The sequence below is a fragment of the Gavialis gangeticus genome, unplaced genomic scaffold (assembly GCF_001723915.1).
Source record: "Gavialis gangeticus isolate Ggan-Ray unplaced genomic scaffold, GavGan_comp1, whole genome shotgun sequence".
NCBI classification, from domain to species: Eukaryota; Metazoa; Chordata; order Crocodylia; family Gavialidae; genus Gavialis; species Gavialis gangeticus.
The window spans coordinates 12,036,157-12,052,190 of record NW_017728980.1 but is presented as its reverse complement, the minus strand read 5'-3'; the positions used below and the strand labels follow the sequence as shown (position 1 = coordinate 12,052,190).

The 16,034-nt window shown below is 46.2% G+C and overlaps 1 protein-coding gene across 2 annotated transcripts in view; it reads left to right on the top strand.

Moving 5' to 3' along the window:
* The window catches only part of ARHGEF12 (Rho guanine nucleotide exchange factor 12), a 53,871-nt gene extending 42,315 nt beyond the window's left edge, over positions 1-11,556 (top strand). For both annotated transcript variants that reach the window (XM_019510081.1, XM_019510072.1), the window contains 8 exons: positions 505-592; positions 2,434-2,526; positions 2,673-2,749; positions 3,069-3,302; positions 5,225-5,710; positions 7,795-8,102; positions 8,557-8,629; positions 9,203-11,556. In XM_019510081.1, coding sequence (XP_019365626.1) covers positions 505-592; positions 2,434-2,526; positions 2,673-2,749; positions 3,069-3,302; positions 5,225-5,710; positions 7,795-8,102; positions 8,557-8,629; positions 9,203-9,213 — 1,370 coding nt within the window. In that variant the 3' untranslated portion in view covers positions 9,214-11,556. The remainder of the gene's footprint in view (positions 1-504; positions 593-2,433; positions 2,527-2,672; positions 2,750-3,068; positions 3,303-5,224; positions 5,711-7,794; positions 8,103-8,556; positions 8,630-9,202) is intronic.
* The last annotated feature ends 4,478 nt before the right edge of the window (positions 11,557-16,034 follow it).

The window sequence follows — 16,034 nt, the reverse complement described above, 5'->3', positions numbered from 1 at the left end:
GCAGGGGTCGGGGGGGGGGGTAAGGTTCAGGACACCAGGGTTCAATTTGTTGATTGTATTGCCAACTTTCTTTGTGACCTTAGGCAAGTTATTTAACCTCTGTGCATGTGTTGCCCATCCATAAAACAGAGCAGCAATTTCCCTTACGTGGCGTGGGAAGGAGTTTGGATAGAGTCCATAAACTAAAGTGCTTGGAGCTTCCCCAGGTGAAAGTTGCTGTAGAAGTGCAAAGTGACCAGAGAAGTGAGAGGGGAAATAAAACCACATTTAACGTGATGTGATGTGACAAGCAATAATTATTTTCTGTCAGGCTTGAAAGCCTGAGTTGAAACAACCCTTTCATGTTTATGTAGCTTGCCTGGAGGGTTAGTTCACAAACTCTTCTCTCAGTTCCCTTTTGGGTAATAAAAGCATACGTAGGTATCTTTCTGATTTCAGTGCTTTCTAGATAAAACTGTGCAGGACAAAGTGTTGGATTAAACGATTCTTTCTCTGTCTCTCCAGATAACAAAGCTTTCTTTGTCATCTCCATGTCAGAAAATGGCGCCCATATTTACGAACTAGTGGCGCAGACCGTTTCGGAAAAAAACGCGTAAGTGAGGGGCTTGGCCGCCTATGCTGTGCCGTGTTGTTTTTGTCACCTTTTAAAGAGAGATCGTATCTCTCACTGCCTGAGGAATTGTTCTGCTGTCCAGGGAGCTGTGAGTTGTCCGCGTGCTCACCGTCAGCTCAGCCATGTGTGTCCACATACACGTAGCAATTAATGTCTAAAACTCTCTTCCCATATCTCCCCTCCATCTGGAGTTTTCCTTCATTATTAAGCACAGTGATGAAAGCTCTTTGCCAGTGTGGGCTCTTCCTCAGGGTTTTCATTGCGGTGTCTCCTGTCTTGCCTACAGACGTGACATTTCTGAGCACAAGCATTGTGTGTGGTTACAAGGTATCTAGTGTATAGTGTTTTGTACATCATCCTTATGGACTATACAATTCATAGATTTCATAGACGTTAGGGCTGGAAGGGACCTCGGAAGATCAGCGAGTCCAGCCCCATGTGTGGGGCTGTGGCTGTTCAGCCTAATGTGTGGTCCATAGGACAGGTGAGAACTACTGGCTTTGGTACAAAGGAATTTGGCAGATAACCTGCTGTCATGAGTGAAACAGGTGACCCTGGCTTTATTAATAACATTCTAGTATCATCTTTAAACACCAGCTCATGAATATTTTGTCCTGGGAGAGTGGATGGCTCTGAAGTTGGCAATGAGGTAAAAAAAAAAACCTGGTCTGTACATTAAGGATTTGAAACTGGCCCCAAATCTTCAGTGAGCAGAAACTGTCATCCAGTGACTTAAGTGTCCTGCATTGTGTGAGAGTAACTGGTGGGTTTTGATTAAGTCCATCCATGGATGGATGGTACAACAAGTATATTACAAATGATTTTTGGCTCTAACTAATTACTGTATTCCTGGGGAGTCTCTGGAGAGAATTTTAGATGGCAGGCTAAGTCACAGGGCTAAAGTTGCCTCTGCCCTCCCTACCCCCACCCCTCACATCCCCTAAGGAAATCCATCCAGAATTGGGTTTCTAAATGAGGGGATGGAAGGTCAAAGGATGTGCTGGGAGATGGTCCCAGTGTTTGCTGCTGTTCTCCTTGCTGTTTGCCGATGGAGAGGAGACTTCAGCTTCCAGGAATGTCACTCTGGCATTTCTTAACAAGCGCTGCAAATTCTCTTTAAGTTAAAACATTAATTAGAAATTTTAAAAGTTCACTGCAGACAAAGACGTTTGTGGTCCCTTCCTTCAATCGAGGTGTAATTAGGATGACTTCTATTGTAACAAAGGCTCTTTTCAGTGTGACGAAGCTTTTGTTCGTTTTGCTGGCATCTCAAATGGGATATTAAATTCTGAAGTGTAGAAATTAGAGCTGTAGTTTGGGAGTGTATGTGTGTTTGCAGGCGCTCTGTACATTTTCGTTAAAAATGCCTGGAGACAAAGCCAAGCAGCGGTAGGAATGCAATCCCGGGTTATATTCCCTGGTTTCACTCCAGTAGGAATCTTGCAACAGGGAAACATATTTGGAAAGCAAAAATCTCCCCCTTTTTCACCAAACTTTCTGGTTTATTTTGTTTCTGGACGAACTTTTAGGGAACAGAATAAAATCTCTGCGCCCGCTTCTGTATCCACTCACAATATCTGTTGCCTCCCTTTCACTGTGGGATAGGGTAGCGCCATCAGTCCATTGCACAGAATATTTTGCTTTGGGGCAGGTGGGTGCAGATCTCGCGGTGCCGAATTGTGTTTCCAACTGCTGCTTCTGTACGGTTCCTGCAAAGGCCCTTGCATTAGTCTTCCAGTGCTGGAGCGTCTGTCTGGTGAGGTCAGCCTAATTAACCTGTGCAATTTAACTCGCTGCCTGTTATTTTTGGCCTCTTGCAGATGGCAGGACCTGATAGCTCAGATGGCAGGGACAGTGAAAACTGAGGCTTCCACCAGAAGGGTGATACCATTACCACAGCCAGGGCCTGGCGAGTAAGTAGAGTTCACTTTTGGCTTTTTGCTGTTCCAGCATTTTTTTTTTTTTTTTTGCCTCATCTAGAGTAGGATAATTGAGGCCATAATGTTGGTAGTGGGTGTAAATGCATCTTCCTAAAAGAACTCGTGTCTCCTTCTCACAGAGAAGAGCGTGAGGAAGAGGAGCAGAAGTTGAAAGATGAGCAGCCTGATATTCCAGCCAGCAGCATGCAGAGTCCAGGTAATGATACAAATAACTGCTAGATTGAGTGCAGGAGTGCTAGGCCATGCCTCTTGCATTAGTGGGATCTTGCTACAGCAGTGGAAATTCTTCCTGGAAACACCACACCACGAGTCCTACGGTGGAGTGAAAATCGGGCTTTCGAGAGATACGGTTAGCTTGTCTGCAGCTGGGAAAGGAGAACCTCAAATGGCTCAGCTTGCTAAAAATGTACCGTGTTGGGACTTTCTCCAAAGCTGACCGTGTGGAAGAGCCCGTGTGTGTTAATTTTCAGTACTTCAGCTTACATACAGTTACTTCTGTGTTTTCTGTTTGCTAGATAAAGAGTTGGGCCTTGAGCCTTCCCTCTTACTGAAGACCCAGTCTCCTTCAGCTGTCATGTCAGAGAAGTCTGAAGTAGAAGATCTCCTCGTGACAGAGAGGCAGTTTGGCAAAGAGCAGCAGGAAGACGAGCTTGTGCTGAAAGACTCCTCTGCGTGCTACGAACAAGCGACCGCAGACGTGCCTTTCCGAGTCTCAGAAGAGCGGTGGGCACTGGATGCGTTAAGGAGCTGTGAGTAGCTCTGCTACTTTGGGCGGTTGTGGCCTGGAGCAGATTGATTTTTGGCTCTGGGAATTTGGGGAACAGTTTGATGCTAAAGAGTATCTTTAGCCCATTCCTGTAGCAGTGGTTGCCTCTGTCTGGGTTGCAGAAATTGGAGAGATGAAACATAGTGGGCTGGTGTTCAGGGACTTCTGCAGCGAAACTATACCTCAGATGCTGGCTCTTTCTGTGGTTTTGGGCAATTCCTGTAATTGCTCTGGCACGGCTCCCCTGACTGTAGAGCAGGATAATACTGATTTATAAGGAGTCATTAGTTCTTGCCCATAAAGCACTTTGGAAATAGAACAACACTGTGAGGCTCTATGAGGAAGTGCAAAGTCTTATTGCTCAAGTTACATTTTAAACAACAGGTAACTAATGTGCGGAACTCCTTGCCACAGTATTAAGGAGTGCTTGGTAATATGAAAAAGGATGGGCTATTTAGAGTACCAGCATACATGCATTCAAATTACAGATTTGGGGTGAAAAGGGTTGGGACTGAGTTTATTATCATGCCTGAGGCTGTAAGCCAACCTCTGAGGGAGCTGTGAACATCAGCTCTCTTCAAGGTGGTTATTCAGTGATTTGCTCTTTTGAAGGAGAGGTACTGTCCTCTGCCTCCTGACCCTGGACCACTGAGCTTGGTCCCACATGGCAATTCCTGTGATGACTCTGTTAATTTATGGATGTGAGGGGCACAGGCATATGTGCCTGTCACCTCTGAAGTGGTTTATAGATTTCATAGGCATTAGGGCTGGAAGGGACCTCGGAAGATCATCGAGTCCAGCCCCCTGCCCCCAGAGGCAGGAAGTCAGCTGGGGTCAAAGGATCCCAGCAAGATAAGCATCCAAATTTCTCTTGAAGGTGTTCAGTGTAGGTGCTTGAACCACCTCCGATGGCAGGCTGTTCCAGACCTTGGTTGGGGTCCCTGGGAGTTGTGCTGTTTGGGGTTGATATAGCAATACCCCATTGGCGCTCTAAGCCTCAAGACTTCAGGCATCCATACCCTCTCCCTCGTTCCCTGCATTGGGCCTCTCCACAAGGAATGTGAAATCTCTCAAATAATTTACTTCTCAGATCTTTTGATTCAGCTCGCATCAAGTTTTTACAGGATGGGAGAGTACTGTTCTAGCTCTGGCTAGTGTGGGAATATTACTAGTATTTGTTCTCGGAGGGTGTTGAAAACTCATCGTGGGAGGTGTGTGGATGATATTAGCAGTCAACTGTGCCTCTTGGCTCCTAAGATTTAGCGAGCCGCATTTTAATCGCAGCTTTGGGTCATTGCACGTTTCTGTAACAGCCTTGCGTTCAGATTAGTGACTGCTTTGCTACATGAACTGACAGCATTTCTCAGAGGTGCCAGGAGTGTTGCAAAAAGGGTCCTAATAAGTATCCTTTTTCTGTCGTGGTCTGGTTTGAATAACTGGAGTGAGAGTGAAATCTCGCTATTTAAGACTTTACCTTGTATTTGCATCAGGAGCTTTGCTTTGATCTGCCATCTTATGTTCTCATGATACTTGCTCCTTAAATGGGAACTCCTATTAATAGCAGTCTTATTTAGTAGTTAAAACTGTGGAAACAGGAAATTGGAGAGTTGGATTTTTTTCCCTGTGCTGTCATTGTCTCACTGGATGATTTAAGTCACTGATCTGTGTCTTTCCTCATCTGTAAATTGGGAATTGTGTGCTGCACTTACCCTATTTGTAACGTGATTGAAGAGACAATGCTGTGACAAGTATTGTATTCTACCCTCCTCTCCCCCAAGAGTTAACAGTGAGAGGATTTGATCATGTGTCTGCGCTTTCCAAAAGAGGCATCAAAGGACCCATTTCATTTCAAACACAGTTGAGGTGGCTTCTGTGCACTAGTGAACACTCTGTGTTTCCTTTCAGTGGGCTTGTTGAAACAGTTGTTGGTGCAGCAGCTTGGCTTGTCGGAGAAGAGGACCCTTGAAGACTGGCAGCATTTTCCCAGGTTTAGGACAGTTTCCCAAGGTGCTTGGGCAGAAAGTGGAAACCAGGGTGGACTGCAGCACTCTGATAATAACAAGATGCACCAGCCTGGAGTGGACCGGATGTCTGTCAGACCTGGAACTAGTGAACCCGCAGCTTGTTACGGTATCCGGACTTCAGCTGAATTCCCAGCTTCACAGGATGCCGTGCAGCTGGTATCTAGAGACGCCAGGTCAGGTAATAATGTAGTAATGGACCTTGTAAGCATGAACGTGGAGACCCCGCTCACGGAGCTGGAAGGAGTGGGTCCTGATGACAATGGAGAGCACTTCTTTGATGCCCGCGAGGCCCACAGCGACGACAACCCGTCCGAAGGAGAAGTGACGGAAAGGAAGGAGGATGTGGAGGTGCAGTTACGGATCTCAGGTGAGCAGGTCCCCTTACCACGCTACACTGAATGTAGATCTGTCCAGCTCAAAGGGTAGAGCTTGGATACTTTGTGCTCAGTGATGAATAAGTGATATATTATTAAAGAGGACCACAGTTATAGTCTCATGAGGAAACTGTCTTGCTAATGCAATATGAAACACTTACAAATAGCTCTTTTGGTCTTTAGAAGTCCTTTCAGCTTGGAGTGTATAATAATAGCTAATCCTTTGTACTTCAGAAAGGGCTGTACAAATGTTAACTCGTTAATTCTCTATTTTTGCGAGGGAGAGAGTGAGAAGCTGCAAGGCTAATGGCTTGCCATGGGCCTCGGTGCAAAGCTAGGGATAGAACGTAGGAGCTAATGACCCGTCCTCTTGCGCTGTTAGTTTTCAGTGAATTCAGGGCATGCATAAAAGAGAGCATTGCATCAATCTGCTGCAGCACCATCAGTGTACCAAGGTCTTTCCATAGCCGCATCCTCCTAGTTTCCTTGTTTAGGGACTGTAAAGAGATGCTGTAAAGTTCATTTTCCAAGTCTGGAAATCGCCCGTTCATGCCACTTGAAACCAACTTTTCCACAACCCTTTGAGCCAACACAGGGACCTCACTTACAGACTTACACCCAGGCTTGCAGCGTTGCTCTCTCGTCCTTAAATGATTTCTCCCTATACCAGAAGTTCTGATGAAGAGCATCACTGTGTGCATGTAGAGATGACTCTGGAGTCACTTAGAGATGTTATCAGTAGCATAAGAGCACCAAATCTGTATTTTCTGTTGCTGCATAACATGAAGGCAAAACTTGGGGTATTTTCTTTGGAGAGCAGAAGAATGACATCTTGGGGCACTACTGTGATTTCTGCTAACGTACCTTTTTCCAGTATTGTAACCTTAAATGGTGTGGTGAACCTTTGTGGTAACTGCAGGTGGACTGTCAGGCTGGTGGGACCTGCCATGTTGTAGCCCTTGTTGAAATTCGTGTCTGAGCTACAGAAAAAGAACTTGCTGCAGCTTGGCTTGGCTTTGTAATTCTCTCCAGGGACTCCCCTGCAGCCAGGTCTGAAGCTCTTAAAAGCTTTTTTGTTTATATATCATATTATATTTAATGATTCCCCAAGTAACATCTTAAAACAAACGTTTTCAAGCCTTCCAAAAGGGATGTACAGGCTTGTTCATCAGCACAACTTATTACTCAGTTCCTCAGTCTGAGATGGCAGTTTTGAGTGCTTTCCCGGGGCTCAGCAGGTTCTAGGCGGATGGTCCTGCCACTGCCGCGTGTCTGGAGCGGCGGCACTGCACTCAGTTGACACAGATGTGGCTATTTCGTGTGTCTGGTAACAGAATCAGCTGCTAATAAGTACATTCCATTTGACTCTCATGCTGTGGAGGACTTATTCATCAATATTTTTTTTATTTAAAAACTGGACTCGCTTTTGGATTGGCCAGATGACACGATCCAGTTGTGTATTAGCAATCGCTGTCTTTTCCTTCCCTGTGTGACTAAGATTCTTTAAATGATTAGAACTGAGCCAACATCTTTAAACATCTGACTTTTTAATTATTATTATTTTACCTCTTACACTGTTTACTTTTTCCGTTTAACTAAGCAGGGACATTGAAGATAGACTGGCCCAGATCTGGTTAATCCAACTCCTGGCTCGCTCGTGCTAGCTTGCTGCAACCTTGTTATTGTCAAGAAATGCCACTGGCGAGTGCTAATCATGCAGACACCTGTGTTACTGTGTGCGCGCATGCTTTTTTGAGGGTCTCGTAATAAGAATCTGAAACGAAAATTTTTGGAGCAGTTGGGCACTTCTTATTCTGTGGTTCTTGAATTTGTGGCCCTTATGCCACCGGTGGCTTGCGAATCCTGGTTCTGAACCAGTCCAGTTCAGTGAGCCACTGCCCTCTGTCACACTCGCAGTGCATCAGCTAGTCTGCGTTAAAATATGTTGAGAGATGAGGCCTCTACCGCTTCTTTTTTTTTTCTTTTTTTAATGTCGTCTTAAATTGTCTCTAGTTCATTTGGCTTTTGGTGACTATATTGAGCTGGTGCGGTTAGTCCAAAGCTCTTCTCTTAACAGGAAATTATTTGATCCTTGACGGATATGGAACGGTGCAGGAAAGCTCCACGGACGACGAGGTGTCTTCGCTACTCCTACAGTGCACTGCAGGCAACACCTCTCTGGACACTGCGCAGCAGCAACACGTTTCCCCCAGGGAGGCCCAGTCGGACGGGGGGAGCTCCCTGTTTGCCGAGTTCATGGCCTCCCGCTGGGCGACTGTGGAGGAGTCCAGCTCCGGAGCACCAAGCCCCGCCTTCTCTGCAGAGTCACGTATCCAGATGATGCAGTACATTCGCAAGATCGAGGCTGACCTTGAACACTTAAAGGTACAGTGTGCTTCTGTTGGAATTAGTTGGGGTTCTTCATCCTTGAGCTCTCCTTCATGAAATTTGAGGGAAAGATGAGACGATCTTGGGTGTGGGGAGGTGTGCAGAGATGGGGGGGTGTTATATATGGAAGGGTTGGAAGCTAAAATTGGCATTATTCCTCTGGTTTTTAAATCCCAGGTCCAGGAGAAGCCTGTATGTTTATCTAAATGTATGTGACTGTTAAACAGAGCTGCTTTGTTAAAAAAAATGCGGACATTCAGATTGGTATGGGGAAAAGGATGCTTGCCTTGGAAATGGGTTTAAGTTAGGTGAAGGTGCAGTGTTGGCCATTGGTATTTGGGGTGATTTGCATGAAGTCACCAGTATTAAAGCAGTCCCTAACTGGAGTATCCCCAGCATAGGAGGTCCAGCTGGAACATGGAGAAAGAGCCACATGTGTTTTATCTTCCAGGAGATCGAGGAAAATTATGCCACTCTCCTTCGCCAAAGGCTGGCTGGATCAGCCCCCACAGATGAGCACTCAGGTATGCGAACAACATGCCATCCCCGTGTTCCCAGTGCTCCTATTTGTAAAGGGTGATGTATGCTAAAATACCCTGGCACAAAAGAAGTTGAGCAGGTTCAGTTGTTAATTTTTCAAACAAAAGCCTTCGAAAGGAGTTCAACCTGCTGATTCCAGATGAGGAAAATCAAGGCAGCCAAGGCTTGGACTTGCTGAGTGCGTTTTCCTTTCCCTGAAAGCATGGCTTGATGTTTGTTTGAGGCACTTCAGCCTGCTTTGATTCCCTTTAGCCAAGTGCATCGCTTGCCTTTTCAAAGGGGACTAGATTAATTGAAGAAGTAAAGGCAGTTTGAGAGAAGCTGGGCAGACCTCTGTTACTTTGGGGGGTAAAATGTCGTGTGCACCTCTGGCCCTGTAAGCAGGCATCACGGGTCCCTTTGAACGTGGCCTGAGCAGGTCTTTGTGGTGCCTGTAGCTCAGCGTCAGCTGTGGCATGTTATTGTCCCCGAGAGCAGCGCTCTGGGTTTACCATACAATTTGAGCTGGTTATGATGCTCCCTCCCTCATGGCTTCCCACCTTTTCTTTCTTCTTCAGACAAAAGTTAGTCACGTTTTTAGAAGTGGCTGAAGGTTGGATGAAGAGTATCGGCGCCTGCTGGCTTCCGTGTGGACTCTGAGGCTACAGGGTTTCTTTCTGTGGACCATCCAAGTGTTAACCATACTCCAGCAAAGCAGGGAATGGGGTGCTTTCCTTCAGGGGCAACTGCACTAGCCTGGCTGGCAGGGAGTCTCTTCCATTCTCTCCTCTTCCTCTCCTTGCTACTAAAAAATTGTTTTTGATTCTGAACAAACAGACAAAAAAAAAAAAAAACCAAACCAAATGTACAGAGCTTTGGGTGTAGGATATAAAATGTATTTAGACATTAAAAAAAAAAAATCATTGTATTTATTTGACTTCATTCCGTGTATCAAAAGCACATTTTAACATTTTTTTTTTTTTTTCTATTTGCTTTTTGTTTGAATTGGGTAGTGACAAGTCTAGGCCTCTGCATAGAGTACCCCTCCCCACCCCCCCGGGGTCTTGCTGTTCCTGGAAGCAAGTGCAGTTGGAAGGAGAATGCGTGTGCACACGTGTGTCTTGATTTCACTGGGCTGGACTCCACAGTCCCTCCTGGCAACAAAACTGCCATGCAAAGAGCTATTTTGGAAGGGGTTAGAATGAATTGTGGCTGAAATGAACTGTATTGAAGAGCATGGGAGCTGTCTCCGTGCTGGGCGAGTGCCTGTTCTAGATAGCTCCTGTCACTGTGTGTAATGAGGATTCTCCATGCACTAAATAGCCAGGCACTTGAAATTTGGCAAACACTATTCCCCCTCTCCACTCCCCACCTTGGTGCTCTCATTCATTGACTTGTGGGGCCTCACTGGGAGAGGAGAAAGCTGAGGGGGCTTTTTTGTTGTTTTTTTTTCCTTGACTTCATGTTGGCCTTGATCACAATCTCCTTTAAAAGCGATAAACAATGCCTGGAGCTGCAGCACTTGTGTAACTTCTCCTTTTTGGACAGAAATAAATGGAAACCCAGGAATGTTTCTGAGGTGTTGGGCAGGTGGGTGTCTGTCGTTGAATCACTACTGAATGAACCCTGGCTGCCAATGGAGTTAGCCACAGGTACTGCTAATTATGGGGCCAGTACATTTTAGTACCTGAAGGTATATCTCGCTGAGGGTTTGTTTTTTTTTTTTGCACTGATTGTGCCAAAGTGCTCTCCCCAAACCAGAGAGATGCACAGCAGACAAGGCAGAACAGCTGGAGCCGGAGCCAGCTCTCTAGCACTTCCTTAGGCCAGTTTGAATAGTTTGCTGTTGGAATTTACCTTAGACTAGGAACAAGATGGGAAATTTCTGCCTGACAGCAGAGCTAACACTGGATACTCCAAACTGGTTATTGATAGCACCTGCTTAGAAACTCGCTAGCAGGATGGGCATGGGATAGGTGATTCCAGGCTGTCTCTAGCCTCCAACTCCTTTGAGCCAGATCGGTAGCTTCAAGTACATAGGACACGTTCCTTCTGCACCAGATATGAAAGTTTTAAACTGAGCAATGTGCCAAACCTGTAAATCCTATTAGCATGTTCAAGCTATTACAAGGATGTTTGCATTACTGCATGGACCATGAAGTGCTGAGAATCTCTTTGATCAGCATAAAGGTCATACTCCTTGCTTCATTAACACACAAGCAGATTTCCCATGTAGCAAATGGCAGAGATTCAAAACTGCTTCTTCCACTCATGCAAAACAAAAACCAGTCTTGATATTTCCCTTTAGAATAGTGGGAAAGGGAGGAGAGGGAAGAGCTTATCAAAGTAGATATCAGTTGCCTAGGAAGGTTTTTGGACTTTGAAAGTTGGAGCCATAATAAAGCAGGGAAGATCTTTCTTGTAGAGAAGCCAAGTGCATTGAGCATCATTCTCCTCCAGCAGGAGCTAGGTGCTGCCAAAATGTTACCTCCTGTTCAAGCAGGAGTTCCCTCTTGCTGGGGCCGTGCTAAGGGCCACTGTATAAAGGTAGTAGCAATACAGGCCTTCCAGTGTTATATAGGCACCAGCTCCACACCCAACTTCAGCCACCACGTGCCATGAGTTTTCAACTTCTGAAAAGCCCAGATAGTTAACCAGAGCCCCACGAGGAATCTCCCTTCTCCCTAATCCTGATCCAGTGATACCTGATCCCTGGCCAAACTTGGCTCTTAACGCCCTTTTTCTGGTGGTGGTTTTTTCTCCCATCCCTTCCGTTGGTCAGAAAGATGCCTGTGTCCTGGATGGACAGATGGGAGATGGGTTGTTTTGTGTTGTTTTGTTACCCTTTGCATTGCATGCTATGGCTCCAGCTGCCAGTAACTCTGGCTTTCCAGAGTTGTCAAATCATGCTTGATCCTTCTCAGCCTTGTGCTGTATTTAATATACAGAGGTCAGGCTGTTCCCAAGTATGGTTCTACAGCCAGTGGTGATGGGCTGTGTTTGGGCAGCCTGGCCAGGCACTTTGCTGTTGTAATTCACACCAGAGCCTCCTGATCCCTGCCCTCCTGCGAGGGACATAGGAATCCTGATGCTGCCTAAGCAGCGGCGAGTTGGCCTCATGACCGAGGGGCACACTCTGCACTCATTAACTCCCCATCTGACTCCCCTGTCCTGGGGAAAGCTCCCATAACTGCACTGGTGTTGGGCGGCACAATGACAGGTGATTGCTATGGACAAGCTAGCATGGCCATGATGTGGGCATTTCCATTACGGTGTTGTCTAGATTTGCACTTGTGCTCCCACCACTAGAGCTGCATGGGTGAGGGAGTGACGTAGCCTACCCTCCAGCCTCTCGCATCTCTCCGCGTGCGTAAAGGGTGCGCTGACTGTTCGTTCCTCTGCTAGTCTGGGGATGGCGGCACATGAGGCTTCAGGATGAAGGAGGGTGCTAGATGGGATTAGGCTGGAGAAAGTCAAAGGACCTTTTTGGAGCTGAGAAAGAAGGGTAATCCACTTGGACACAGTCTCGTGAAAGCGAAGTGACCTGCTGTGCTGTGCTCTGCTTGCTTTTCCGACTGGCCTTGTCATGCTATGTTGATCAGTCTCATGTTAAGGGCATTACTGTTACCGAGTATGATTCTCTAGCTTTATTTTCCTGAGCAGAGTTCCCTGAAATCACAGGCGGAGCCTGTTTCACTCCCTAGCATGTTTACTGTACGGCAGACCTCAGGCATGGCTCTGTGGGGAGGGGGCTGGAGCTCAAATGCACTTTGCAGGTTTCCTGCTTTTTTATTTCCCTTCTAGCCAGGGGTTTTCTTTCTGTAAATTCCAGTTTCCAGCTTGGCATGAGGCGGCATTTTAACCTGTCCCTGGCTGCTGGTTGTACATTCCCTCATTCAAACTGGACAGTAGAACGGGGCACTGTGCTCCCTGGTTTTGTGCATCTCTGTGCGTGTTTCCCCCACCCCCTTCTTCCATGTGCTTTTCTTCTATAGAAGAGGACCCAGGGTTTCTCCTCTTGGGAAGTGAGGGAAGGTTACTACAAAGTCCCCTCTTGAGAAATGCACTCATCTGGTGTCCTGGGATCTAGTTCACGGACCAGAAGGAATGGGGCTGGGTGTGTTTTCAAGTCAGAATCTCTCTGTCTGCAATAAAGGGGTACGATAAAGATTGGCAACACAGCTTGAGCAAACTGCCCTGCTTGCTTGTCTTGTGATCCCTCAAGTGGGGGTGGGGATGAGGGCTGAAAATCCAAGGGGCTTGAGTGGAAAGTCTAGACACCTGGTCAGCGTTCGTGCCACACTGCCTCTCTCCAGTGTTTCCATACAACAGGGCTACTCTGACTCTTATTGAAGCTGTTCCCCTTTTGGCTAGAAGAGGTGTCTGTTACCTGCGCAGATAACCCCTGAGTAGATGCTTGATGGCATTTGGTATTGAGAAATCCCCTTTTTCCCCCCTAGCTGCCAACTGAGAAGCAGATGTACTGCGAAAGGGATACTGCAGCCAACACACTGCTGTTTTTATTTTGATTATGTCTTTTTGGAATGCTCTTCCTACTAGAATATTTTTATTTTCTTTGTACACCATACAATCATGTACTCTTAACAGAGATTTACTTTAAAGAGAAGAAAAAGAAATCTGGAAGTATTCTTTAAAAAGAAAAATACGAAAAAAAAAAAACTTTATTAATAATCCTGTATTTTTACTGATCATGTTTGAATGTCTAAAAAGACTTTATTGTTCTAATTATCCAGACGTATGTTTGTAAAATAGCTCTTTTATGACTTAGCGGATAAGGTTGTATGTTTCTGGAATTAAATATTGGTCACTTAAAAAAAATACTTCTGTTTTCAGGATCTGGGAACTAGAAAATTTTAAGCGTTTCAAATATCATTAAATAAGCTTAAAGGAACCGAGTCCTTGACTGCCTGGTTTTTTGTTTTGTTTTTGTTTTGTTTTGTTTTGTTTTTGTTAATTGCCTGGAGTGCTTGGCAGGACAAGCTGTTCCAAAGAGGGAACTTGATGGGCAGGGGAAGCTTTTATTGAGTACAACTGACCTTTCAGACTCTTGATGCTGTGGCAAAGTGGGGAGCCTTTCTCACAGTTAACACAATTGTTCTTATTGATTAGTAGCTCTTTCCCGGAGGGAGAGCCCCCCTGCTGGTACTGGTGACAGTCAAGACATCCTGCTTTTGCTAACTTTCATGTAGACGTGGCGAGCGCGGTGGCTGTCTGGAGAAGGGGCTGACACTGGTCCCATGCGGGGCAATGAGGCTTTCGCGGTCCCGCCAAGGTGAAAGGTCTAAGTGTGTTCTGTCATTCCAGACACCGAAGTCTCCTCTCCCACTGTCATCCCCTGCTGCCTCCATAGAAATCCATGATCAGGCCTGGTGATCTGCTTTCTTGCTGATCAGCGCTTTCACCTTCACCCTGCTTTGTCCTCAGGCTAACCTTCCAGCAGTACAGAGTGAGTAACATAGAGATTTCCTGCCACTGCAGTCTCTCCTAGATTGTCTTCTAGCATCTGTCATTAATACATCTCGCTCTGAACGTCTGCCCCTGAAATCTATGCTCAAAGGTCACCTTTTCATACCACCCCCATGAAATTCAATAGGAATCTTTCCATTGATTTCCAGGGGCTTTAGGTCAGGCCCTGTAATCTTGGGGAATTGAGAACACCAGTTCAGATCCTCGAAGGCATATTAACACCCAGCTGCCATTGAATCAACTTGGATGCTGCAGTAGTAATAGGCAATAGCTCAGGCAGTGCAGAACGCTGTCCTCATTGCCTGCCTGTGGTCTCTGTCCCACACATCTTGCTGCAGAACAAAACTGACGCACAGCAAACAAGGCCAATTGATTCTTTCCTCCTCTTGAGAACATGTGGCTAGGCTGAGGGTTTTGCTAGAGACCTGCATCCTTTTCAGTTTATACAATCCCTCCATGCTTCCTAATTTTTTAAGGGTCCTCTCTCACCCTGTGCCCTAACCATGTGGAAGGTACCACCTTCCCGTAGCAGAAGATACACCCACCCTGCTCACAACTGCTCTGAACCTTCTCCACAGCCTGATACAATGTAAGCACCACCCTGCTGGGGAGTGAAGTATTTATCTCCATTCTAGTGAATTCCCATCTTGTAGTGTTCGAAGTTTGCCTCGAGCTTTATGCAGCATGTTGATGACATGCTGGAGACCTAGAGCAGCTGGAGGATGGGTATCAATGACCTAATAGATCTTCTCATTCTCACCTCTGATTCCTCTGAAACATTTTTAACGCAAGCCAGATATCCAGGATATTAATGCTATTGCTTGCAATGACTTAATAAATGCTCAGTGTTTACCTCGGCTCTTTCATGGCAGTCCTGTACCTGCCGATTTGGAAGTGTCTGTAATGTTCTTCATAATTGTTTGCTCTTACAGGGGTCAGCGTGGTGGCCTGCTACAAGAGCCAGAGGCTACTTGTCTAAAAGGTCATAAATAGCAGGGAGTGTTATAAGGTATGAGACAAACTAACCACTTTTGTCTGCACAAATATCATAATCCTTATTGGATGGAGGCACCATGGGTGAATAATGGCACCAATGGGTTCCCTTCCCAGTTAACATCTTCAGCTGTAAGAGAAGAGACGCTTGGGGATGCTCTACCTTGTGTTGAGCAGCAGGATGGAATTGGCTCAAACAGCTCTGACTTCATACCTAGCACTAAAACAACAAAGCTGCCCTCAGCCTAGCAGGCCAGATGCTGCTGCAGGAGCTTCCCTATAGTAAATCATCTATTCGAATCGTTACACACGTTGATAACACCCGTAGGATTGTCCTTGCTGGATCCGTGGTGGCTAATAGGTAGGCGGTGACTTGCAGCTGGGAGCCAAAGTCAGGTGTGGAGTGCAGCCCTGGGTATCACTTTGTGGGGAATGTTTTTGTTTTGCCAACACATCCTTCCCCTGTCATTAATAGCAGCTTAATGAGCAGTTTGCAAATCTAACTTGGCTGTCAGCGTTAATGCTCTGACTCATTTGTTCAGCTTTGAGAGTGAAATAAGACCAGTCAGTTTCACTTCCTGTTTCGAGTCAGCCGCACTTTCCCGTGGCCGCGGGCTGTGGCACGCGGTGCGCTTGCATTCAGGTTTCCAGCGGCGCAGCAGGACGGGGAAGTCCAGCTGGAAACGTCCTCCAGAAAAATGAGCGGCCTGGGCGTTTATTCATTCAAAAGTAGTGACTTGTGCTTTTAAAACAAAATCTAACCGTCTGGGTAAAAGGAACTCTGACAGAGGGTCCTTTTTAACGGGGCTGTTAGAGTTATGGATCTGGCAGCATTTTATTATTGAGGCTTGTTACAGCAGCTCCCTCCTTACCTTGCAAGCTCTCGGTCTAGCTGAAAGGCTGATGTTTCATGTGAAGTATCTGCCATCC